This window comes from Patagioenas fasciata, chromosome 1 (assembly GCF_037038585.1).
Source record: "Patagioenas fasciata isolate bPatFas1 chromosome 1, bPatFas1.hap1, whole genome shotgun sequence".
Lineage (NCBI taxonomy): Eukaryota > Metazoa > Chordata > Aves > Columbiformes > Columbidae > Patagioenas > Patagioenas fasciata.
The window spans coordinates 182583706-182609243 of record NC_092520.1 but is presented as its reverse complement, the minus strand read 5'-3'; the positions used below and the strand labels follow the sequence as shown (position 1 = coordinate 182609243).

Below are 25538 nucleotides of genomic sequence, written 5' to 3'. Positions count from 1 at the left end.
TCACTCTTTCTCTAGTGTCCTGTCAGCCTAGCACATGTAACAATGTGTGGCCTGGAAATGGTTTTTGCATACCTTACTGAAAATCTTTGCCCAAATAGTCTTTTTGTGTTGCTTTAAGAAAGTTATCATAACAAACCTGGAATGCATTATTTTAAATGCATCATTCATGCTTGAAAAGTTCCCCAGCTTCAAAAATCTTTCATGTCTCTCCCAACCTTCAGTGTGATCCAGGTGGATGCCTCCTTGAACTCACAACTCAGCTTGCCATCATAGTAGGAGGTAAAGCAATCTGGAACAACATTCAAGAAGTGCTTCTTCCGTAAGTTCAAACTATTAAGTAAAGTGCTCTTTCATATTTGAAAGATACTGCTTTTGCTTGATGCATTCAGGCATTTGGTCACTGAATTTGATAGGAGTGCATTGTGTTCTAAAAGAATAAGACTAGTCTTTTGGTGCCTTTTTTATACAATTTGGGTATTTTCAGTCTGGTAACCTGAGCTCCTGTCTGTGTCATTCTGGTTGGTTTTAGTTCTAATCAGAAATGCTTTCTTCCTCTGCAAATCATACTCAATGTGTTTCAGGCTGGATACTTCAAACTGAAGCAACAAAAGCTCTGAAAATATTATACTAGATACTGTTGCTTAGTATTGAGTGGAATTATTTGTTATATGTCATACATTGGGCTTTTAAAGTTGTGTGTAAGTCATTAATTTAACTCATTTAGGTTTACAGTCATATTTGACATTCATACTGCCTATACATTCTTTTTCAGTGGGGTAGATTTCTGGAAGGTCATAGAATTATAGAATAGAATCACAGAATCAGTTATGTTGGAAAAGACCTGTGAGATCATTAAGTGTACCTGTAAACCTGACACTGCCAAGTCCACCACTAAACCATTTTCCTAAGCACATCTATACATCTTTTAAACACCTCCAGGAATGGTGACCCAGCCACTTCCCTGGGCAGCCTGTTCCAATGCCTGACAAACACCTGAAGGGCAAGAGTAAAGTAGAGGGAGACAAATTAATATCAGTGACTGATGCCCAGTGACAGGACCAGAGGTGATGGGCACAAACTGAAACACAGAGAGTTCCTTCTGAACATAAGAAAACACCTTTTCACTGTGAGGGTGACCAAACACTGGCACAGGTTGCCCAGAGAGGTTGTGGAGTCTCCATCCTTGGAGATATAACTGTAAATAACTGCTCTCAGGGTAAAGCAATAGAAGATTATGCTCACTTTTGAAGGAGTTTTTCAGTAATTCAAGAATAACTAAAAGCCTCTGTTCAAAGCTGTAACAGCACAAATGTCAATTTTTTCCATTTACCAAACTTTTTAGGTTATTTTACCAATGTTAGTGGTCTTTTTCTCCCTGGCTGATAGTTGGGTTAAGAATCTAATTGGAAGATACTGTGCAGCTGCTAGATCAGAAAAAGTTGTTCCACGCTGGGAACAGGACTACCACCTGCAGCCTGTTGGAAAACTTGGACTGTTTTATGAGTATCTTGAAATGGGTAAGTGACAGTTCAGATTCACTATCGCTCCTGGGTACAAACACATTCCAAAGAAAATCTTCATACAAGCAGTGCTTAATAAGTCTATAGGCAGAGGAGACATGAATGTTTCCCAAGACAAGTTTTGATGAGACATTATAGAGAGTTCTGCAAGCTTTTATTATATTAAGCAGCTATGCCTCAATCTCATTTATAAGTAGGAAACAGCACGTGCTGCTTCTTTGCCCATTCTCTGAGAAATGCGCCCAGAAGGCAGCCTGCTGCCATGCTCCGTGTTGTGCAGCAGAGCCCTGTGCCATGCTGCTCTGATGAGGTGTGCGGTCACCAGGACCTGTCACTGGTCTCTTGGGAGCTGGCAGGTCTCCCATGTGTTCTGCCACAGCATTGCTAGCATACTTGTCACAGCACTCAGGCACCAATAAAATGATTCAGGCTTTCCAGCACAGCACTGAGACAGATAGTCATGAGATTTCTAAGTCTTCAGGATGAAGATATAAGAAAGAAATGGATGTTTAAGTACATAGAACAGTTGCTCTTGGTGTGTTGTGACTTGTAACATTTTTCTGTCCTCGCCACCTAGCAGGTTTTTCCAGTACTGTTGTGCTTCTACTTCCTCATACGTAAGATTCTCTAGGAACCCAGCTACTCTGTCTTGTCACCATCTCCCACATTTGGAGTATATAAAGCATACGTGCTCACATATGCTTATCTTGAGTAAGTGAAATCTTTGTCAATAGATGTAACCTCTTCCTTTGACAGTTATACAGTTTGGCTTTGTCACTCTTTTTGTGGCATCGTTCCCCTTGGCTCCTCTTCTGGCTCTGATTAACAACATGTTGGAAATCCGGTTGGATGCCTGGAAACTAACAACCCAGTTCCGGCGCATGGTTCCACAGAAGGCACAAGACATTGGCGCCTGGCAGCCCATCATGCAAGGCATAGCCATTCTGGCCGTGGTCACCAATGTAAGTACTTGGCCAACAACTGTAAAACGTAAAATGCCTTCACTGCGGGTGTTGCATCCAGATGTGGGGATGTCACATGTGGCAAGGTAGCACTTGAAGGATCCTAAATGAATTACAAGTATCAGTCCCTTAAGACTGAGGCCTCTCTGAATTAGATTCTCAGTTACTTTTCAGATGTTTTAGAAGCAGAATATGGCTACTGTCTAAAACATTGTATCTAAAGAAAACAAATTTTATTTAGAGTTGCTGGAGTCTTCAGGAAAATCTGTTATGTATGAAGACTATAGCACCTCTTTCCCAAAATTATTGCACATGATACAGATATGTTTTCAGATGGTCTACATTTGAATGCATGAATTTTGAAAAAAATTAAGTTGCAGTTTAGCTAAGTTATAATTGGTTGTTGTTTCTACTTGTTACAATTCTTCTGCTCAATGACTTCATATTTGTATTTGGCTTTAAGCAATTTTGCACTTAAAACAGAAATTCGGCTTATTTCTTGTGTACTTAAAAATACAGTGTATACTCAAAATTGCAGCACTTACCTTTTGAGATCAGAATTAATTTTCTGAGAATTTTGAAATTAATGTATTTTTCAGTTGGAGTTAAAATTAATTTTTAAAGGATTTCTTTAAAATATGTAGATTTTTTTTTTTCCTGACAAATATACTCCTAATAATGAAATTCAGATCTTTCAAATTTCCCATACTGTTAATACATCAAGATCTTATACATAGACTGTGTTGTGGGGAGAAAAACAACCCACTGGAGTTTTCTACTGTGAATTATTTGATTATTAGATCCAGAGTGGATTTCCATGATTAGGTAAATATTATATTTCAGCCTCAGCTATCAGATGTATTTTCAGGTATTCAAGATCCTCACAAAATTGCCCTTATTCTTCTTCAGAACTTTATTTCACACTATAGAAATTCAAAAGGTATGGCAAACATAGCTAGAATGTAGAGAGGAGACTCAGGAGAACATAAAAGCAGAGAAATTGGCACAGAGAAATAAGCACAGAGAAATGATGGAAGAAGAGGAGAACTTGAGGATGGAAAATTTACAAGAGAACCTGAGAGACAGACACCAAGCTCAAGCATATGTTCCAGCTGTTTCACACTGCTCTGCTGAGGCAAGCCAAACACAAATCCAGCTGTTCCATAGGCATGTGGAACATTCAAGGCCTTCTAGTAAATCTGCTGTTAAAATTTAAAACAAAAGTGATGCAACTTTGATAACACATGTTCAGATTTTTAGATATCTCAGGTGACACCAGAGATAGTTTTGGACTCTTCTGTTTTAGTGCTTGTGCCAAAAAAGTTGTTAGTGATAACTGTCCCAGCAGATGATGCAAATCCTAGCAGATAATGCAAATTCCCAGATGAAGCATAGCTTCACCTAGCATAGCTAGAAGTTGAGGCAACTTTATTGGTGCATCGATATCCTCTTTCAAACTATGCTGCTAGAAAACTTACAAAATTAAAGGCAAAAAAAGTTTCAGATGTCCTGGAAAGAAAACAAATACATAATGCTGTTGGATATGCTGACTTTCCTAGTCAGTCCAGCTGGATCTTGTAATACCACTATCAAAGAAAAATTGTTACGAGTACCTTAGTCATAGCCTTTATGATATTCAGGGCGAAGTTTAAGTGGCTTTGGTGACCTTATGGTGACTCAGACATGTGTAGGCTTCTGTTAGGAATGTATTCATGACTTGCTTTCTGCAGAAAAAAGACCCAGCAATAGGTGCTACTCAGTCACAGTCCACCTGAGGCTAATCTGAGTTTTGCACTTTTTTTCACTCCAAATTCCTCCTTATGTGCTACACCCCTCAAGGCATCACTGAAAATGTGCCGTTCTCGATATGCAAAAGTGTATTTACAGCTTGGTATTACTCTCTGTCCTCCTTGACAGGCACTCAATGCCAGTGCTCGTGTGACTGTTAACTGCAGGCAGGTTTATTTTAGAGTCACGCACTTTGGAGGTCTCACATGTTAGATACAGTTAATGTCAGTGTGAACATGGTGCATTTGCCGCTGACACCGGTGGGGCTATGATCACATGAGGGGCACAGCATCAGGAACTCATGCTCAAAAGGCTGTGCTGCAGGTGTTGTAAGGACCTCAAAGAGATCCGTATTTCTTGCTAGTGAAGTGTGGTTATAAAGCCATGTATTAGAGCAAATGCTAGAAGCAGTTTTCTTTCTATAAGTCTGTTTTTTTCTTGTTTGACATCCACGATCTAGTATAGGTCATTGGTCTTTACCATCCCTGCCTTGATGTTTCCTTAGTACACAGAAACTTTATTCTCTTTTACGTGACTTGTTACAGCTGATTACACTTGGGTAGCATGTCTTCTCCTTCATGCATTACCTTTGTAACATCTGCTAGTAACTTGCAAGCAACTTTTTAGAAAACTATCCATTTCTAGAGTTGCTGCTCAGGCACTGGACTTGCTATTGCATGACACCAAAAGCATCTGTTGTTGATTTGAAGACTGATTTTAATTAGTTATGGTACAAATGGAAAATTGTGCGCAGTAAAGCTCAGGAAGGAGAAAATGTGCTATTTGTTTGTAGTTCTCTAGTGCAATACTCTGAAATGCAGCCCACCACTCAGGAGAAAAAACCTTTTTCCTTTGAGACAATGCTGTAGGATTAGATTTCATATTTCTGTCCTTGCAGCTCTCTGGAGCACATCTGGAGATCATTCTGAGAGAGGGAGGAGAGTGAGACAGGGTTCAGATTAAGGATGATGAGAGACCTGAGGCCTTGCAGAAAAATTCAGTAGGAGCAAATATTAAGTTCTGTAAATACCATATTCCAGCATCTTTCTAAATGATACAAAGAATCAGCATCAAACTTCTTTGGTCCAAAGGGAGAAGGGTTTTTTTTGCCTTACTGTTCAGTTGCTATTAGTTCATTTAGGGTCTGACTGTATGAGTTAACAAACAGAAAGAAATTACACTTAACTGAAACTTTCTGTGCTTGTACTTCAGTTAAAAATAGGAATTTAGGTGTGAGGTTGTCTCCCTGCAACTGGAAGACACAGTACTATATATTTCTCGTAAGCCAAAAACACCTACTCTGTGTGTAAATATAAAAAACACATAATTTTCACTTCATTGCACACTGACATGTAATGCTTAAAAACAGGTTTCAAAAGTGCATGCCAACTACAATTGATTTAAGCCAGAGTAGAGTACAAAAAACCCAATCTTATCCTTGAAAATTTTCAACAAGTTTATTTCAGTCTTAGGACACCTCCCTTTTCTTTCTCATCAGCCAAACTAACTTTCTCTCAACTAAATTCAATTGTAACAATATTTTGGAGAAACAAATATCAATTTTGGACCACAGTCTCAATCTTAAGTCTTTATTCTGCAACTTTTGTCTTAACTAGAGTTTAGCTTTTCTGTTACTTCAAAATAAACCAGTTCAAATGGTAAGACATTAGGACAGTGTTGAACATTTGGCAGTGATGCTACTTGAGGTGGGGTGAGTCTTGCGAACTTTTCAGCTCTTCACCTTTGCCTTCCCTGGATTTTCCCCTTGTCGCTGACTCTTGTGTTGTGCTGCCACCAGCACTTTGACAAATACACAAGGAACCAGATCAGAGAGTGGCTCCGTCCCAGATTCCCCACCAGATCAGCACCATAATCTGATCTGCTGTATGAACACATGAGTGGCTGCCAAGGGCAGAGGCAGGAGGGACAGTGGTTGTTTTTGCTAGCACTGCCACCAAAGTGCTGTTTGAGGAATGTAGAAGAGGTGTCCCCAGTTTTTTTTATCCGTTTTCCTCTCTTCGCTTTTTTGACAGCTGTTGAAAATAGCTCCTCAGGCTGAGGTTCTCTTGCTGGGAATGCTGCATGAAGGTGAACAGTTTTTACCACATCTCATGAGAACAAGGAAATACAGACTGCATGAAGGGGAATAAAATACAGATATTAACCAGTTCTTATGCTCCTCTGATACCAAATACTGCTTAACTTTGCCCCTTCCTCTATCCCACACCTTCACTAGAGCTTTTTCCTGCCCTTTTTATGTATCTTTGCCTTCATCTCTCTCCCTCTGACCCCATTAGACCTCTACCTCACACTTTTCTCCCCCAAGTCTCTGCCCTGGTTCTTTCCATCCATGTTGTCAAGTGGTTTTTTTCCCTGTTGTGGCACAAAAGATTTCTCTTTCAGCTCTGGAGTGGAGCTCACCACTCCCTCCCAGGTGCTGGGCACCAGAGATGCCTGCCATGATGAGCTGGACAGACAGCCTCTCTCCAGGCAGTCTGCCGCACATCTTGCCAGTGGGAAGTCTTCCTCACAGAGAAGCCTTTTCAATGTGCAATAGCAGAAGAGGAGATTGGATTAAATATAGTTAATCTGCCCTCCAGAAGATGTTTTGGGTAATTCCTGAGTTTAGAAAAGACTTCCCACAACAAACTCACACGTCATATTTCCTACCCAGTTTGTCTCTAGCAGACTGAGTAGGACAGGGACTCCCTTGGGAGCAAAATAAAAACAAATGGTCACATCACATGTAAAACAGCACTATGCAGCTGCTATTAAAATTATCTTGGCATCAGGAGCAGTTTCCACATGTACTGGCACTGGAACTTATGAGCCAACAACTGCCAAGATTAATTTGGGCTGGCTGGCACCTCGGAAAGAGTGGGATGTTTCTAGGGTCAGACATGGATTAGCTATATATATATAAAACTTATTGAATTATTTTACTTAAACCTCAGGCTTCCTGGTAAAACTTAATTTTCTGTTACTGAAGTACTTTTCTGTTTCCATAAGTTTCACCAGGCAGGATTTCTTTAAGCATCTTATAAGTACACTTGATGGCAGGCACATTTGCTGAAGGTTAGAGTACTTTAAGATGAGTTTTGCTGTTGACCTCCACTGCATGCTCATGAGGAAAAAAAAAAAAAAGTGTGTTGCAGTATAACTTTCTTAAGGCATCCAACAGAGTGTAATTTTAAAACTGTACAGAGTGCACATTCCAGAAAGAGATTGTTTTATGCCCATGAGTGAGTAAGTGCTCATTTGCTGGGGGAAGCACTGACTGGAAAAGCACATATTTTCTATTTTTAGCTCATACTGTAACTTTCAAGATACCAAGTATATGGCAAAGCCATGTATGTTAAGGCTTATTTCTTAAACACTACTCTGCTTTTTTGTCTTATTTTTCTGAAATGCAGGCTATGATCATTGCTTTTACATCTGACATGATTCCTCGTCTGGTTTATTACTGGTCCTTTTCAGTCCCTCCTTATGGGAGTCACAGCAGTCACACTATGAAAGGGTATATAAACAATACACTTTCTGTCTTCAATATATCAGACTTCAAGAATGCAAGCAAGCCATTTTCCCCTTTGTTTGGGAACCAAATGACATGCAGGCAAGTATCAAATAACCATTCTTCTCCAATGACAAAAATAAATATAATTTTTAAATATCTAAATCACCCAATTCAGTTAAAAATACCCAGGAAGAAATGTTAAAACACAATAACAGCCAGTCTATTTTGAATGGCAGAACTGAGTGGAAGTATTCACCCATAAGTTTGTGCTACGCAGAAAATTCTTACTTTATTTTGCTTTTCTCATAATTGGTAGTGTTCAAAAAAAAAGCACTTTAACATTTTAAAAGTTATATAAGAAATTATTAATTCAGTGGGGGGAGTGGGGGCGGCAGTGTATTTCAGCCAAATATGTTTTATTACGCACACACGAAGTTTGCTGTAGTTACGTGCAGCTAATGGTTCCTGGCTGCATTAAGCAGGCACATGTCTTGCTCCATCATCTGGCCACAGTGCCTTACTGCAGAGATGCCTCAGCCTGGTTCTGACTTCCCCGATTTGCTTTCAGATACCGAGATTTCCGCTACCCTCCTGGTCACCAGCACCAATACGAGCATAACATCTACTACTGGCATGTCATTGCAGCCAAGCTGGCTTTCATCATTGTCATGGAGGTAAGTGTACAGGGCTTTGAGCATTGCTTATTTAAACTTCTCTTCCCTCCCCTCCATGCAGAAAATCCCTCAAAATGTTCTGTCCAGGCACAGGTATCAGAGCTGGCCATGTGTGCCAGCATGGGCAAGAGCTTGGGAGATGTAAATGAAGTGTAGCAGCATTAGAAAAAGAAGACTCTGAAATCACGACATCAGCAAAGGATTGCTCCACACATTTCCAGTTTCTTTTCCCAAGAACTGTAAAATGATTTTTAGTATCAGAAATAGAAGGGACAGTTACACACAAAATATTTTTACATGTACTTAGAGAAAGTTTGCGTGTTGCCTCATGAATACATGATACACGTGCACTAGCAGAGTGAAGTATATAAAGACAGTCACTGCAAGAGGTGAGTCTCTAGATGAGCATCAAAAGGCAATTGCTCCTTCCTCTGCAGGTACAATCTGGGCTCACAAAAGATAAGAGTCAGTCCAAAATGAAGGGAGAGGAATATTAGGTATTCTTACATCACAGAATGTGTTTTGGGCCTGATCCAGGGACTCCTGAAGTCATCAGAAACATGCAACTGGTTAGATTAGAGCTCCTGTAGTAAAGTCCATTGCTCCACAGTTATTTGGACAAACCCAAACCATTTTTTTAAAAACTGTACACAATATTTCCATGCAGGGAAGGAGGACTGGGTATCAAGATTGCCGCAAAGCAGGCAGAGAAGTTCTTGTTAAAAACAGGATTAGAAAATCAGAACTTTTTGTTTATCAGGCAATTATTCTATTCATTACTTGTCTGCTTTTCAAAATACAGTCCCACTGTGATAGACACTGGTACAGAACCAGCTCAGTGTCTTACAAGATAATGTGACATTTTAATAATAATAATAATAATAATAATAATAATGATGTCACGATCAACTGGACTAACATTTTTTTCTTTTTCACCTTCCCCAGCATGTCATATACTTTGTGAAGTTTATTATTTCATACATAATTCCAGATGTATCACAGAAGACCAAGAGCAAGGTCAAACGAGAGAAGTACCTAACACAGAAACTCTTGCACGAGAATGATCTCAAAGTTGTAAAGAAAAACATGGGGAAAATAGCTGACAAGATTATCAAAGGAGTAGAGAGCACTTTCCGACTGAAAGATGAATAAGTATTTTTTTCTATGGAATAACAGTATTTAGCCAACTAATACCTGTCCAGATATCACCAATGGTTAACCAAACACTTTGGATTAATTCCCTTTACCAAAGACTGTTTCTTGCAACTGTTAACTGTTCATTTACCTGTTGCCCTTGGACAAACACAACCGCAGCAACTCAGAGAAGAGTTACCAATTTCTTAAACAGTTTTAGTAGGACATATTTTTTAACATGTAAAGATGAAAATTATTTATCATTTTACGACAATGCAGATTAATTCTCAAATACATAAAGTGCTTTCCACTTTATTTAGGCATCTTCCACTTTATTTAGATCTCTCATTTGACTTAAGTCTTAAGAACAAGAATGATTTGTTTTAAGAATACCATCATGTCCTCTGAAGGATTTTTGATTACTTGCTAACACAAACTTTAACTATAAAACAAAGAAGAAAAGCCAAAACATGAAGGAAAGAGATGGAAAATACAACTCAAAATCACGTTGTTTAGTCATTGGAATCGACATACTAAGCGCTGTTGTGTGCTACACTGAATTAGCTATGCATACTGAGACTTAAATGGATAACAAGATATTTCAATTAATCATGCACTTGGATCACAAGAAGCAGCAGGACTGTAAGCCCATCCTGTTCATCAATCTCTGTGTAAACAGGAGAATTGCCTTTGAAATCAATGCCTACAAACTGACTTTATAACACTCCAAGTGAGTAGAAAACTCAGGTATTTTATCTTTCCCCAGTCAATGTACTTTCATTAGTTCACGTGCCCATTCTGCTCTGAATGACCGTAGCATTGAAGGTCTTCTACCTGTAACAGCAATGAGTGTCAGGAGTCTTTCCACGTACTAAATCAATATTTGTGGAGGGCTGTCTTCTGCATTTTTCCCACACCAAAGACACTGAGCACTTCCCAACAGATTTTGACACAGGAAGAATGTGCAGCTGGACCTGTTGTGATGCAACATTGCGTGATAAAGTGAACTCTGGCAAGACCATGAATCTATTGAAACTGGAAGTTGGAATAAACCATTTAATATGCCTTAACCATGCTATGAAGCTTAAAATAACTAGGAACAATGGTAGAAGTGAGGATGCATGTGCTAGAGCCATCAGTCATCTTCAAATTAGGCTACAGATCTGCTTGGCTATTTTGACTCCAGTGCAAACTGGGATTTAGGGAATTACAGATTAAGCATATAAGTGGAGCTCCACTTTGTATCTGCAGCAGTGATATTTCAGATTATTAACTTGCTTTCTTTTAACAGTTTTAATGGACTGATTTCTACAAATTCTGAAAAAAAATGTATTGTTAAAAAAGCAAAAGTATGCCTGTAATCTGTAAACCAGGTGATGACTGTAGCATTTTTAATTTTATACTCTTCTTAAATGTAATAGAATTTTTCAGCAGATTATTCATATAGCTTTTTATATGTTAAGTTCATTTGCAGAAACTAAGTAGCATTTATAAGATGTATTTTATCCCATTAATAATCAGAAGGAATCAAATATCTGAATTTTGTAGCAAAACTTATGAATCCTGACTGCCATGTACCTCAAGCCTATTCTTTGAAACCACAACATTTAAACCAGCACATGAGGGGAGTCCTTTCAGCAGTCCTGATACACAAGCTTTCACTCAGCAAGACTTTGCACGATCACATGGAAGAATGTGAGAGGAAAGCTTGGTTCAAAAGACAAGGAAAGTTGAAAGAAAGAAACTCACACTTCCAGAGAACCACTTGCATTTCTGACACTGAAGGGCTGAAGCTTACTTATTATAATGCCTAGAAAACTTTGTGTAGACACCACCTTAAGACAGGAAAACAAGGTAGCACATAAAAATGAATGACAGTCAACCAGAGTAGCAATGGAAGCAGTGCTTCTTTGCACAGGGAATTCTATTATTTGCCATTTGTTTTGGTTTTGCTGGAACCATGACAAGTCTTTCATTTACCAGGAAGCAAATATAAACTGGGCAGATGGACCAAGAGAAGTTTCCAAAGAAGACAGAATTTCTTACCAAAATATATCACCCCCGATACTGGCTTGACCTTTCCCCCTGATTACAGAATGACTGAGGTTGGAAGGCACCTCTGAAGATCATCTGGTCCAACCCCCTGCTCACACAGGGCCACCTAGAGCCAGTTGCCCAGGACCATGTCCAGACAGCTTTTGAGTATCTTTAAGGATGGAGACTTGACAACCTCCCTGAGCAACCTGTGCCAGTGTTGATCACCTCTCAGAGTGAAAATGCGCTCCTTGATGTTTAGAGGGAACCTACTGTGTTTCAGTTTGTGCCTACTGTCCGGTCACCACATAGTATTCCAAACTTCTGTTTAAAACAAATTTTTATCAAAAAAAAGAGATTCATGGAACGATTTTAATTAAGTACTTGGGACTTCCTTCTGTGAAATGAGTTTGGTCAGAAACGCCAGTTGGCTCCTTTCAGATTTGGAGCTTTTGATTTTACCTTTGAACTGGCTGTGCCCCATCTGCAGTTATGTCCAGCTGAGAGATGCCATTTTCATCCCCCATCAGTGATCAGAGCACCAGTGTGCTTTATATACCCTTTCAGGGGTGGTGTTGGAGGGCTGAGGCAGGCAAGCAAGCATCCTGTGACCAGGGGGAAAAATGCAGCACGAAATCGACCATTTCAGGCAATTATTTCGTCTTAAGGAAGCATTTATTGCCCTCTTTGTGAGGAAAAGAGACCAGGAAACAAAGGAATTGAGTGCCTTGCCTGGGGTCATTCTGAGCAGTGGCAAAGCTTAAGGCCGATTTTCAGAAGTGCCCGGTCTTCTGCTCCTTGTTTGGTTGCTATGGCCTCTCTCACTTACCCCTTTTTACATCAGTCGACACCATTTCCTAAAGGAGGAGTTGGCCTCCAATGCCGTAGAGTTTATATTCCTACCTTTAAAATAATGTTTTTAAAAAATGATACATCAGGAAAGCACATATATCTGTGACTTGGGATCCTCTCATCATACAATCCTAATCAGCTTTGGGTGTGTTTCTACATTATCATTTCTGTTCAGATCAAGAATGTGCTTTTGAAATTAGTCTCCCACTCGTCTCCACTTTCTGGGCAGTGCTTCCTTTCACAGACTGGTTTTAGGGCACATGGGCTGCATTCCTCTCCGTTTAAGCTGAACCAGAAGGCAGGTTTTAGACATGCACTTAATGGTCTCTGACAGGCACTTAGTACAGAGAACTAAAACCAGAGTTAGGCTGAAGAGAGCTGTGAGTACTGCGTGAGCATCACCCAGTCAACATCAACTTTTTGCTCTAGTGATTTGCTTCTGAAGTGCCACACTCCTTGCTAATGTAGCTGTAACATTTAATTTCAGGAGACATTACAAGAAGAATTCAGTTTAGTTTGCTGTGTGCACAGTGTTATTCACAGCACAGTTCTGATGAGAGAGAAAGAAGCAGAAAACCAACAGTGTGCCTAATAATTGCATTTTAATAGTTCGATTTCAGCTGTGCAATTTCTGTAGCCTCTACCTCCAACTGCTGAAATGTGCTTGGCTTGTACACAGGGAGCTCTGCGGAGGCATCAGAACAAAATGCTGAGGGGGTAGTTGCCAACATATGAGTTTTTGTAACTTTTTCTTTTTAGGACAAGTCACTTTAATAATAGTTAAAGATCTAATGGAAGGGAAAATTAACATTTGTTTTAAACTATGAATCAGTTTTGCCCTCTATTACACATGATATGTAGGCCAGACTCTTACTTTGTACAGATCTGTTGAAGTCAGGGTGAATTTGGACCAGTAACCGTTTCATTGCCTTAACAAGCTCCATAAATTACAGACCGTCACCACTGTTTTAGACTCTGTATGTTGTTAACATTCAGAATGTAAGAATGTATTTTTTTGTATTTTTGCTACGAATGTTTGCTGTTAGTTTCTGAATATTAAGATTTCTTTATATTTATTATCATTAAATAAAGTCTATTTTAAAATAACAGTACATCTGCTGTTGATTATCATTGTTTTTCCATGACCGATACTGCTGCTGCCAAATGCCACATTTAAATTCTTAGAATGTCATTCCTGTCTAATTTCCATTTTCCTCCTCTTCTTCAATCTTTTTCCATTAAACTGTTACTAGTACTGAAATTTATCTCCTGTTTTTTCTGCATCCTCTAGATGGGAGTCATTCCTTTCAACACCAAGTTGATGACAAGGACCATTATGTTCTCATAGAAATAAACAGTTTAGGTCTTTATACCCTTTCACTCTTGTAATGATAAACCCTATGTTATGTTTCAAAGAGTCATAATTTATTTCTCCATCTGGATCCAGTCTGTGATGCTCTCACCTCCAGGAGGTCCACTCTCTCTGTCTCTCCAGGCCATCCAGCCATCAGTTTTCTGCTTCTGCTCTGACTCTTCCTCCCTACTTCAAAGAAATCCTTTCCTAAGACTTAGAGAACAGGAAGATTAGAGAGTAATTTTAAATGAAGACCTTTTTTGTATTGAGGTGTGGTGGTGTTGTTTTTTTTAACCTTAAGGATTCCCAGGATCTGCTTTAAGTGTAGCTTCATGATAGTTACGGAAGGAGGTACCGCCACTTCCAATCTGTTCTCTGCTGACTAAGGGCTGTATGTGGTGCAGATACCAGTACCAAAGCTGCATTAGTTGGGCTTTGTCAGAGGGTCGAACTAAACGAAATTGATGCCAAAGCATAAGGGTTATTTTCCTACAAGCAGAAGGATATAGTATCATCATAGGCCAAATCTATATGAGGAAAGTGTGGTTTTACATTGACTAATACATTTTAAAACTTCCAAAGAACAGGCTTTAGTATTTTTCTGCTTAATACACAAATAGCCAAAGTAGCGTATTATTTCTGGTGTTGCCTGCTTAGTTTTAATTCTTTCTGTCACAGAGCAGGTGAATTGCATTGGTTTGGGATACCCAGTGTGTGCCAGATGAACACAAGCTGTGCTCTGCCCCACCTGGTACCTCACACCTGTACATCACCAGCGAGTTCAGCAAAGGTATCAGCAATTCACACCAAGTTTAGATTTTTCTCTAGTATGCCCATCTGTCATTTCCCATCCACTAAATAAGGCTGCATTTCCTAGACATGGGAGCAGTGCTGGTGGCTGCAGGCTTTATTTTTATTTGCATTTATATGGACCTCAAACATGGATCAGTAACACGTACACAAAACACCGAAGATATGTATGTAGTTAGTCATAAATAACCTTTAAATGTCTTGGGGCAATATCTTCCTCATAAGTAGCCTGGTAATAGTAACAAATTCTTTTCAGAAATGTTGAAGAACAAGAGCCTTTTAAAGTTTTCTATGATTTTTATTGCCTTCTCTGATACCACTATCCTATAAAAGCAATGCTAATCACTGGGATTAAATTTACAGTTTATCAATCAGCAAAGATACAAAGAAATTAAATCACTTCTTTTGCTTTTAGAACGGATTCATCAATTCTCTGGTTACTCCAGGCAGTCCTAGCACAGGGTATGGAAGTGCACATGTGACCATGTATCGTCTTTCAAACATGCACACACTGATGGGTGATCTGCTGACTATAAGAAACACAACTCCCAGCCTGCCTCACACTGCAAGATGCTCTTTTCCAGTGAAGAAAAAAAAAAGTCTTCCATCCAATTGTATCAAGATATATTATTCTCTGTAAATATATAGGCTACAGTAATGTCCTAAATGGTGAAGAAAAGAGAAAGAAGAAAATCATTTGACACGGACCATGGACAAAATCCCAGTGTGCAGCAAGCACAGGGCAGGACACCAAAAAGCCACCTCTAGCACTGGAAGAGGGAGTTAATAGGGGAATTCTTACATTGTACAACATGAGCAAAATTACAGCCAACTATGATAGCATTAAAACAATATCGGGGTTTTTATTTGGTTTGGGTTTTTTTAGATATTCATGTAGTATCCATGTAAGCCTCTCACATCATTTCTCTGCTTCTGGGTGGATGTCGCACAAGTGGCTAAGTAAGCTGTGCAGGGAGCCACAGCCACCTGCAGCTATCACCTTACCTTGCCATTCCCTGGGATCCTGTTTGGCTCCCAGCAACCGCTCTCCTGTTACAGCCGTATTGTGCTCATTCATGCAGTCATTTTTTAAACCAGTCTGACTGCTCAGAGCAAGCAGAGTTACATGTAAGCCTCCATGGCAAGGGCACGGCAGGATCTTCACTTCCTGGAGCCCACAAGTTGGTGGAAACAGTGACTATAGCCTGAGCCTATCATTCAGCACCAAATATCCACCCCCTCCACCAAGGGTTAATGGCACTTGCGGTTTGTCACATCCTCGGGTTTGACAGAGCTGAGAGCAGCCTGGCTACTAAGAGGTGAGCCAGGGGTTAAGGTTACTTGTCCCACGAAAATATTTCGGTGGCTGTGCCAGCATATGCAGGCAAGGGCTCTGCCTGCTCCCAGCCACCCCGGGCTGCCTCCTGCTGACCCCTCTGTTTGTGCAGCTGTGTGCCAGGCAGGGGACTGCATGGGCACGGGTGGCTCTGCTGGCATGGGTGGCTGTGGCGACATGTCCAGCCTGGCAGAGAGTCACACAGGGTGGCAAGGGGGGGATGGGGCAGTGGGAGAGGCAACGCAGCAGCTGGGTAGCCCCCACCAGGGACCAGTGCAGCCTGGGCTCACCTCTGCAGCACAAGAAATCTATCAAAATGCAACCAAATGTGCTCCTCATCCCATGGTTAATTTAATACATCTTTAAAAAAGGGATTTCCCTGCCTGCCTGAGCTGGCTATCCAGCTGACGGGGCCAGGCTGTGCCTTTAGGAGTCCTCTGCACAGCTGCACACAGGCTGGGCTGGTCTTGGCACCTAGTCTGGGTCCTCTGAATGTCCCTATTCAGGAGTAGCTTTTGTGCCTTGAGCTCAGGCTTCACCTGGAGCCAAGTGAATTTTTCAAGTTCAGACATGCCCTCAGGATGCTCATAGTTATAACTACATAGAAGATTGTACAGATGCATAAAAATTGGCAGAATTAGATCCTCAACCATTGACTTGAATGAGGTTTTGCAAAGAATACAGCATTGTTATTTCTGAGATTGCCAAAATGTCACCTGGTCTCTGAACACCCCAGGACTACCAGGGAGTTTCATGAGGGCAACCTGCAGAAGGCTGCTGTGCCACTGGGACAGAGGCCACACCAGACAGGCCTGTTTGCAGGAGGATTTGGGCAGAGGCAGAGGTTGGGGGTGAGGGCAATAGCAGCTCCATCCCCAGCTGTGCAGCCCCTGGGTTACAATGATGACAGCTGTGTCAAAGCAAGACACGAGAAACTCTTGCCATATCTTCCGTTTATTAGTGACTACTTAGTTAGATCTGGGAAAGGCAGAACATGATCTGCTTCTTGTGGAGCACTGTACTTTGAGATTAATGATAGGTTATAGACCTGTTACAGCAGTTTTCTTTTAAACAGATACTAAATTTTCTTTTTTTTTTTTTTTTAATCTTGAAAAGATATATACAATATGCATATTGCATGTTATATCACTGTTTTCACACATGACTATGAAAAAAAGAAAAAGACTGCATTTGTTCTCACCATAACTTAAAGCTTTAACTGGGAGGCATAAATACCAAAAATAAGCTGAAATGATTTTCTTTCCTTGTCAGCCTGCTCCCTTATTTTTTCCCAAGTGATCTATAAGCGGAAAAAAATGTCACCATCCCCCAAGAGGAGCCATTAACAAATCCTGTCTTATCTTGCAGCTAAAGTAATGACATCTTATTGACAGCACAGCAGAACAAACAATGTCTTATTGAAAGCTCCAGTGCTGGAGGATTTGGGCTGTCCTCGAGACTTGAGACCAAGTAATGAAAACAGGTTTTGCTACTAAATCAAAAACAATGACTGCTCTAGTTCTCCAGTGGCCTTTAGTAGTCCCAGGCACACAGAAGGTGTGCATAGCTCACCAAGGTACCATCTGCACTACAAACTCAAACAGGTACGAGGACCTTACCACGAGAAGGATGCCCAAAGTAGCAAGCAGTTAAAGTGTGATCTGCAGTACATATGGGAACAGTGCTGGAACTTTTTCTCACCACTGTGCTTGACATATGGATGGGCCTGGAAATACAGGTCCGTCTGTTTCTTACAACCCTTTTTAGCCTTATCTGAGGCTAAGGCAAGTTATTTCCTAATTTGTGTACCTCATCAAATTAATTGGACCAGCTGCAGACATTTTTGACAACGGAACATGAGTTGGTGATTTGGGTTTTGTTTTTCATGACTGTGTATGGTCTTATTAAAATTATTTATATACCTTTGTTCTTTAGATAGATTGTCCTTCTTGCAGGCTCCTTTTAGCATCCTGCAGGTAAGAAGATGTTTTTGCAAACCGGGTATCAGAGTTAGGTCCGTTGTATACATATGGCTTTCTACAGCTGAAAAATTAGTCAGACAGAAAATGTTAACTGTGTTTCCCAAATTCTTTCAAGCAAAGGGGAACAGAAACACAGAAAACAGGTATATTGTAGAACTGCAGTCCACAGTTTCAACTAATCTAAGCCAGCTCTGTCATAGTTCACCCACCTCCTGTGTTTCCAAGCAAGCTTGCCTGCACATTTCTCCACTATTGTTTGTGTTCATTTGACATATTGGAGAACCTGCTCAGGATGCAAAACTCGGAGAGACCTAACTAAAGCCATACTAATATTGAATATTATTCTGTCAGTCTAGCACAATGAACCAGCTCATTGTGGGGCCAGATGGACACAATTGCCAGTGCATGGAAAAAGCAGGGCATCGTGTCAGGGCACAGCAGGGTCAGACAGCAGCACCCACTTGGATTGCATTCACCTTCATGGACCCACATCCCACATGGGGAGGTGGAATAGGCAGCTGACTGACACCAAAAGTGTCCTTGCTTCCTCTCTCCTCCAACTTTCACAATGCACTTCTGCACAGCATTTCTCAGGCCCTTCATGAAGACAGTTCAATTCACCAACCCAGCAGAAAATTGTCTCCTTTTTCACCTATTCAGTTTTATTCTGGCTCAGCGAGTCAAAATGCCTTGTTACAGATCCAGTCAGGACCAGAACCAATGCAAGGGGCGAGGGAGGACACAACCAGAAGCTGGGGGATCGGACCTGTCCTTTCAGGAGTGATGATTTTCTAATATTAGTTCACTTGAACCATCCTCAGCTTTGCTCAGGATGAACTGCAGCTCTCACAGATCAATTACTTCTCTGAAAATTATCTTGGTTTGCAAATGCTTTTTTTCTCTTTGTTTTTATTTGTGTGTTTACAAAGCTAATGCATCACATTTGTACAGCACACATAAAATATACTAAGACACAATGTGAATATACATTAAGAAAGTGCACAATTTATCAGCATTACATTTAAAATATCTTAGATTGAATACAACCTTTATTGCTAAGGAAACAAATATCAAACCTTGTCTTTGCTAGAGCAGGAGTGAGCAATATGTTATATCTCCACTTGTGAGTACAAATCTTCAAAATGCAGAGCTGGAAAGTGGAGGGAAAGTGGAAGGGGGCCACATTCAAACCCCTTGAGGAAGGTGAACGTCCACCAAGGCTTGGCCAGGAAGGTGCTGGAGGACCTGCAAAGGAGCAAGTCTTGTTCTCTGGAGTGGCATCTCAAAGAAATGCTAACACTGACAAACAGCTGGCTCAGGAAGACTAATTCCATTTTCCAGCTATCCTTCTTCAATCAAAGCTGAATTCTCAGGAAAAGAAAAAACTTATAAAATTTTAAATAGACTTCTTTTTAAGAGAGAAAGGAATTCTTATGAAAACCAATCAGGACTCTTGCAGTTGTTATCCTGTGTTTGCTACTGTAGCTCCTACATGGGTGTGAGTGGCTCTGTACAACACCCACCTAAGAGATTATTCCTGCTTTAATGGGCAGGAGACAAGCTGTGAATTCAGGCAGACACAAAGAAACAACCTGCAGCATGATGGGCAATGAGGTCTCCACCTTCGCTCTTCTTCACCCAAGAATAAGATGTAAGCCTCAACCTTGACTCTGAGATGGATTGCTTTTCCCTCCTCCAGGTTCAGGATTGCCTGATCTGTGCACATCTAATAAACATACTCTGATTCGTCTTGCGTTTACAAAAATTAGAACTATTTGTTTCACCCACTTCTAAATCCCAGAATAAGTCAGATTTGGGCAAAAATTCCAAAATCTATGCTTTTGGTTTTCACTTAGACTTGCAAAGAATGAGGACTGACTATACTTGCACTTCGTAGACTCTGGTCAAAATGGCACCCGGGCAGTTCTTCGTCTCTGCCACATGCTGGTGGGCTCTCTCAGGCTGATGTCCTAAAGCAGCAGCATGCTTGTAAGAATCCTGCACCACCACATCTAAGTCCAACAGACATAGGCCCAAACACTTACCAATCTTAGTTTCATTATCTTTTTCCTGCTCTATCTTTCCAGCATGATAGCAGCTTCATTGCTTTAAATGTAAACATCCTCTGTCTTTAAATACCAACAGCCTCATCTGGCCTATCTATAATTAAGCCATTATTAGAGTATTTTGTTTTCATTTCACAAATGAGTATCATAGCTCAATAAATGCAAAAATCCCACAAATTAATGTGTCACTCTTTAAGCTGATTTCATGTATTCCTATTGTCTGGCCTTAAACAGGATTATGACTTGAAAGGTCAGGGTATCCTGTAGATAAAATTTTTGATTGTCTAATATCAGAAGAGTTGGAAAATTGTAACCACATAGTCTGAAAAAAATAATTTACTACTTTACTTCTACGAATCTCCACCATTCACTTCGTAGGTTCCTGAAGTCCACATAATCTAACAATTTACCCTCAATTGTACTTCTAATATGTGAATGGAAACATTACATTTGGTCACAGTTCGTAAAACTGTTATATATAAGTCTCATCAAATCTTTTCAACAATTCTAACTGCAGGAATATAAGGTACATCCCAACTATTCTTGATGAAGACAAACAGCTTTCCAAAGAGGAAATTTCATGTTCAGTACAACCAATTACGACAAAACTAACCCTCTCCCTTTTCTCTAACAAAACCCCCGCAGTTATTTGCACTTGACATTTCCAAAGCATCATCCCAGTTGATGGTGCATTTCCACGAAGGATAAGTTCTCCAAAAGCCTCTGGAAATATACTTTGCAGAAAGATCAGAAAAGCCATCTTTGGACTGTTTTCCTCTTTGGTTCTGATCGACACAAAGGAACCTGGTCTGCAGTGCCGTGCAGGTCAAGGAAGTACATCTGCAGGACGTTGGTGTGGATTTTTATTTTTATGAAATAAAAACTGCAGAAAAGATAATCAAGATTATTAATGAGCTTCAGATATATTAAAGAAATGAATGAAACATCAGATACATTAATTTCTAAAATGATAGTGATTAAAGAAGTACAAGAAAGGACACGAGTGATCTGATGAACAGTCCCATGCCTTGCCCTTCTCCAGAAGATCCTGTCTCTAAGGCGACACACAAATACATAGTCCAAGATCTTTTTTTTTTTCTTTTGGTCATAAAAATTATATTACTGAATATCTTAAAGTAATCGCTGTGAAGACAAACTGTACTTCTAGGTTGATACTCATCTTGGTGCATGTGCAAGCCCAGCAGGCTCGCTCCTGGAGCCAGGGACAGGGTTGGTGTCAGGGCATTTCTCCAGCCTGGCTGATGGCAACACCACTTAAAAGCACAATAAGAAAATGAGCAGTGAGGCCAGGGGGGGAGGCAAGCCACAGGGCCAAGTTTCACCTAAATCAGCATGATAATCAGATTTCTTCAAAGAACATTGTCCTTAACAGAGGTTGTTCTTAGCCTGATCCTTAATAAAGGGGATAATAGCTCATGAGAACAACAGTCACAGGAGATATTTCTAGTCAGCTTTTGTTCTCATATTTGGCCAGTTTATGTGCAGCCTAAGGGTATAAATGGAGAGGCTATAGAGGGGATTAACAGACTTTCTTTCCAGCAGGGCTCATGTGCCAAAGTGATGACTCTATTAGCATTGTTTCCCCTGAACGGTTTGTTTCACTCCTGCTTTCAGAAACCAGAACAAAGGTAACAAAACCCGTCCTGAGGCCTCATTTTCTCCTCTGAAGAGAAGCAATGCTTCAGTTGTGGATCTAAATACTCTGGAGTCTATCTGTCCATCTGGGACAACCCAATCAGGTTTTCCATCCCAGTTTGTGGACCATCATCAGGGACAAGTTTTCTGTGGGGATTTTACATCCTGCAAGCTCCACATCAACAGTAATTTTTTATCTACAGCATTTTACTGTTGAATATTATTTGATGAACAGGGACATTAGTAATGACTGTGGCCTTTCACTTCCCTGTGCTAAGGAGACAGCATATAAACCATCTCCGGTGTACTGTCACTCCAAGATCATGTGAAAGAAGATGGGGAAAAGCTAAACCTCTCCTCCCACCCTCCCTGCCAAGTTTTAGGGCTCTGGAGCATAGACGTGCGCAGCTGAGTAAGCCACCCTAGGATCTCTTTGTAATTAACAGAGAAAAACTGGCACTTTGCAGGCCTCTTGATCCATTTTGATTGACATTGGGATGTGGTGAATCACCTGGAGGTAAACACAAACTGGCTTAGTTATCTGCAGGTGACCAGGCAGGTTATATTTCTACTTCTGTTCTCTATCACACGTGGACAATTTAATTTACTAAGTGCCTGGCTTCTCAGTTTTCTTTTTTGTTTTCTTTCTTCTTTTTTCTTCTTTATAATAACACAGTCTCATCTTCACAAAGCTTTTTAAAAATGACATATTCACTTTTTAGGGATAGATCTCACACAAACACAAATGTCAAAGAGAACACAGAGAGGCACAGCAAAAGTGCAGTGACTTCCCATGGATTTAACAGCTGGAAAAAGACAATGTGACCACATCTACCACCAGAGGAGCAGCAGGACCTCGTTCTGCACTAGGCACTTCTTAGGATCCACCAAAATGTCTGTGTGTGTGATTAAATATGATCACAAGATTAAACACGCCTTTGGACCAGCTATAGGTCCACCGCATGCCAGGGGACGGAGCCCTTGCAGTCTATGGATAACAGCATTCCCACAGTTGCATCATTAAGCAACTTGAAAAATTGATCATTCCAATTTTGACCATCCATGTGGTGGGCAAGGTCTCTCTGGTGTGCCATAATCAGCTGTACGATCCCGTCTGATATGTGCAGTCTGATATGTGCAGTGCTCAATTTAAGCAACTAGGAACAACGGTCTGCATGACAGGGTAATCATTCATCCTGGGTGCATTGTGCAACACCAGGATGAAGGCTGAGAGCCATCTAAACATCTAGGTGTGAACTACTACACCATAAATCAAAGTCAGTGGTATCTTTTATTAATTGTTTATAGAGCTGTGTATTTTTAATATATGCAAAAGCAGCTGTCTCTCTCTCTGGTGGAATTTGCTTTTGTGAGTGATTTGGGGGAGACCAGGGAGATGAGGAAGCAGAAGCCCAGCAGAGCCCACCCAAACAGCGAGGAGGATAGCTGCCAAAATAGGTCACAAAACCTCTTGGTAGGTGGGTCCTTCCCTCATTAGGCTATTTTTAAGCACACAGTACTAGATCTTTAGCTGTTATAAAGGAGCTTGGTTCCATTGACACCATTGCTGCCAGACATATTGACATTCCTTGAAAATACAGCCTGTGATTATTTAAGCATAAAGAAACAACCTCCACACACCCCAATTACAAGCACAAAAGATACATGTGCATATGCAGTAATACCAGGCAGGACATGCAACATGACATGGGACCAAAGTGCTTTTACTGCTGCATGATGAATACATTACAGAGATGAAGCTGTCTCTATGTATTTATAAAACACATATTGCCTTCTTATTCACTGGTCCATGTCCTTTGCTTACCGACACATTAGAGCTGTCCTCTAGGACTTCTTCCACTTGAGGACTGAATCTCTGAACCACTCTGGAAGACTAAAAAGCACTCTTGGTTTTACAGAAATCAGCTACTCCTATTTAAACACATAATTAATTTCATGGTAGGCATTTCCCAGCACTTTTTTCTTTTCAATCTATTTATGGGCCTTCTGTCTGCAGCACTTTCCAATACAGCAAGACCAGCTTGTTTAAAGTGCTAACATTTGTACATCAATTACTCCATTGAAAGACAACTTTCAGGAATGAATTATCAAGCTCTTAGCTTCTTTTAAAACTGAGTAAAAAAGAGAACAAACGTTCTTTTTTTTTTCTTTTTTTAAAGGAGAGCTGAATGAGAAATATTTTCCTCCCCAGAGAGTTTATAAGGGTCCAAACTCTTCTATACTCCACAGCCCAAGGCAAATCCAAGACCTTGGGAAGTTTTCCACAAACAGATTTAAAAGCCTGGAAAAGGCTGGAGTAAAGCATTTTCACGTGGGATTTGGGGAAAGCAGATTGAGGTGCCTGTGCCAATGTTTAATTATCTAAAATGACAGTATAAAATTATTTCATTAGAAGAAACTCAGAGAGTCCTTCCCATCTAAATCTCATCCCGCATATCATCCAGTATTTGGACGCACTTGGACGCCAAGTATGAAACCAGGGAGGTCTGATTTGGATCAAGGCCTTCAGCATCCCAGGATGGGCCCTGGACGCTCACCCACCGTGGGAGGAAGAGGAGAAATGTTCCTCCCTGCTCCTCTTTTCCCTCCTCCTCTTTCCTCCAAGCTTGGACCAGAAACACCATACTTTAGCCAGGAACTTTTCCGCAAATGTGTGGATGTGTTAATAGAAAAAAAGAATGCATTTTGTATTAACAGATTCAATTTAGGCTAATCATCTTAGTCATGACAAAAAAAAAAAAAAGAGTGAAAGATACTCATTCCATATAAAGTGTGTGAATAAGCGGAAGTATATATATATGTATACGTTCATATTAATCTGTAGATCTCACAGTATGGAAGTTAACGTAATTCTACAAAACCCTAAAACTAAAGTATTGCTGCTAAGATACATCTAAGTCCATAACACAGAGTAGGTAACACCATAAGCCTGACTTCTCATAACCTTGTCATACAAGTTGACTGAAGTAAAAAAATACAGATTTTGTGTGACCCTTTCCCATTAGTGACATTAACATATGCTTTGAGACCATTTATAGCCTGAAAGCTGATGCTGACTAGCACTGAAAATGTTTGTTGCCAAACAGAGTTGATTTTTTCATTTGGCTTTTAAGCTGATTTTCAGTGTATCTATCTGTTGAGTGTGTTTGGTTTTTACCCTTGCTGGGAGGCTTGATGAAAACCTGATTAGTGCTTTACATGTTTTTTATAACTTGCGGAAGGGTGGAAAAAGTTCCATCACTTCTGTATCAATCAGTAAAAAAGCTACATGGGTGCTACACAGTTTTTAAGATTCACACTTGTAAACTGAGTGTTAGCAGAATTTTTAGATAAGGCATTTAAGTGCTTTTGGATCTGGATCTTAGGTACATACCAAATGTGTTCAAAAAAATGTTCAGCATTGTAAATTAGGAAATAGCACAATGCACAAAGAATCTTGCATTAAAAACAAACAAACAAACAAACAACAACAAAAAAAACAACCACACCTTGGATATTTACAACAATTACATAGATATGCAATATTTTCTGATAGATAGTTTATATTTGTTACTGGTGTTTTAGCTTAGAAATAAAATGAGATGTACAACACTGCATGAAATGAAGTACTGATTCCTACCGCTTTTTAAAGCCCAGGTTTATTTTTAAAACTATTTTCTGCATTGTAAAACCAGAGTAGTTTTGCTGATACCACCACAAGTATTCTCATTGCTTTGGGAAGCCCCAGGGTGAAGCCACCCCTCAGCTGCTGCCCCTCTGTGCTCCCACCCTGAGTTGGAAACCCACCAGGACCCCCTGCTTCCCCAGCAGAGAGAGGGAGCCCATCTGGCACCAC

General features: G+C 40.3%; 1 protein-coding gene across 1 annotated transcript in view; it reads left to right on the top strand.

The window, feature by feature from the left end:
* ANO6 (anoctamin 6) overlaps positions 1–13739 on the top strand; it is a 75879-nt gene extending 62140 nt beyond the window's left edge. The window contains exons 15-20 of the mRNA XM_065836936.2: positions 222–319; positions 1387–1517; positions 2277–2482; positions 7684–7883; positions 8353–8458; positions 9404–13739. Of these exons, the coding sequence (XP_065693008.2) occupies positions 222–319; positions 1387–1517; positions 2277–2482; positions 7684–7883; positions 8353–8458; positions 9404–9610 (948 nt within the window). The 3' untranslated portion in view covers positions 9611–13739. The remainder of the gene's footprint in view (positions 1–221; positions 320–1386; positions 1518–2276; positions 2483–7683; positions 7884–8352; positions 8459–9403) is intronic.
* Positions 13740–25538: the final 11799 nt, after the last annotated feature.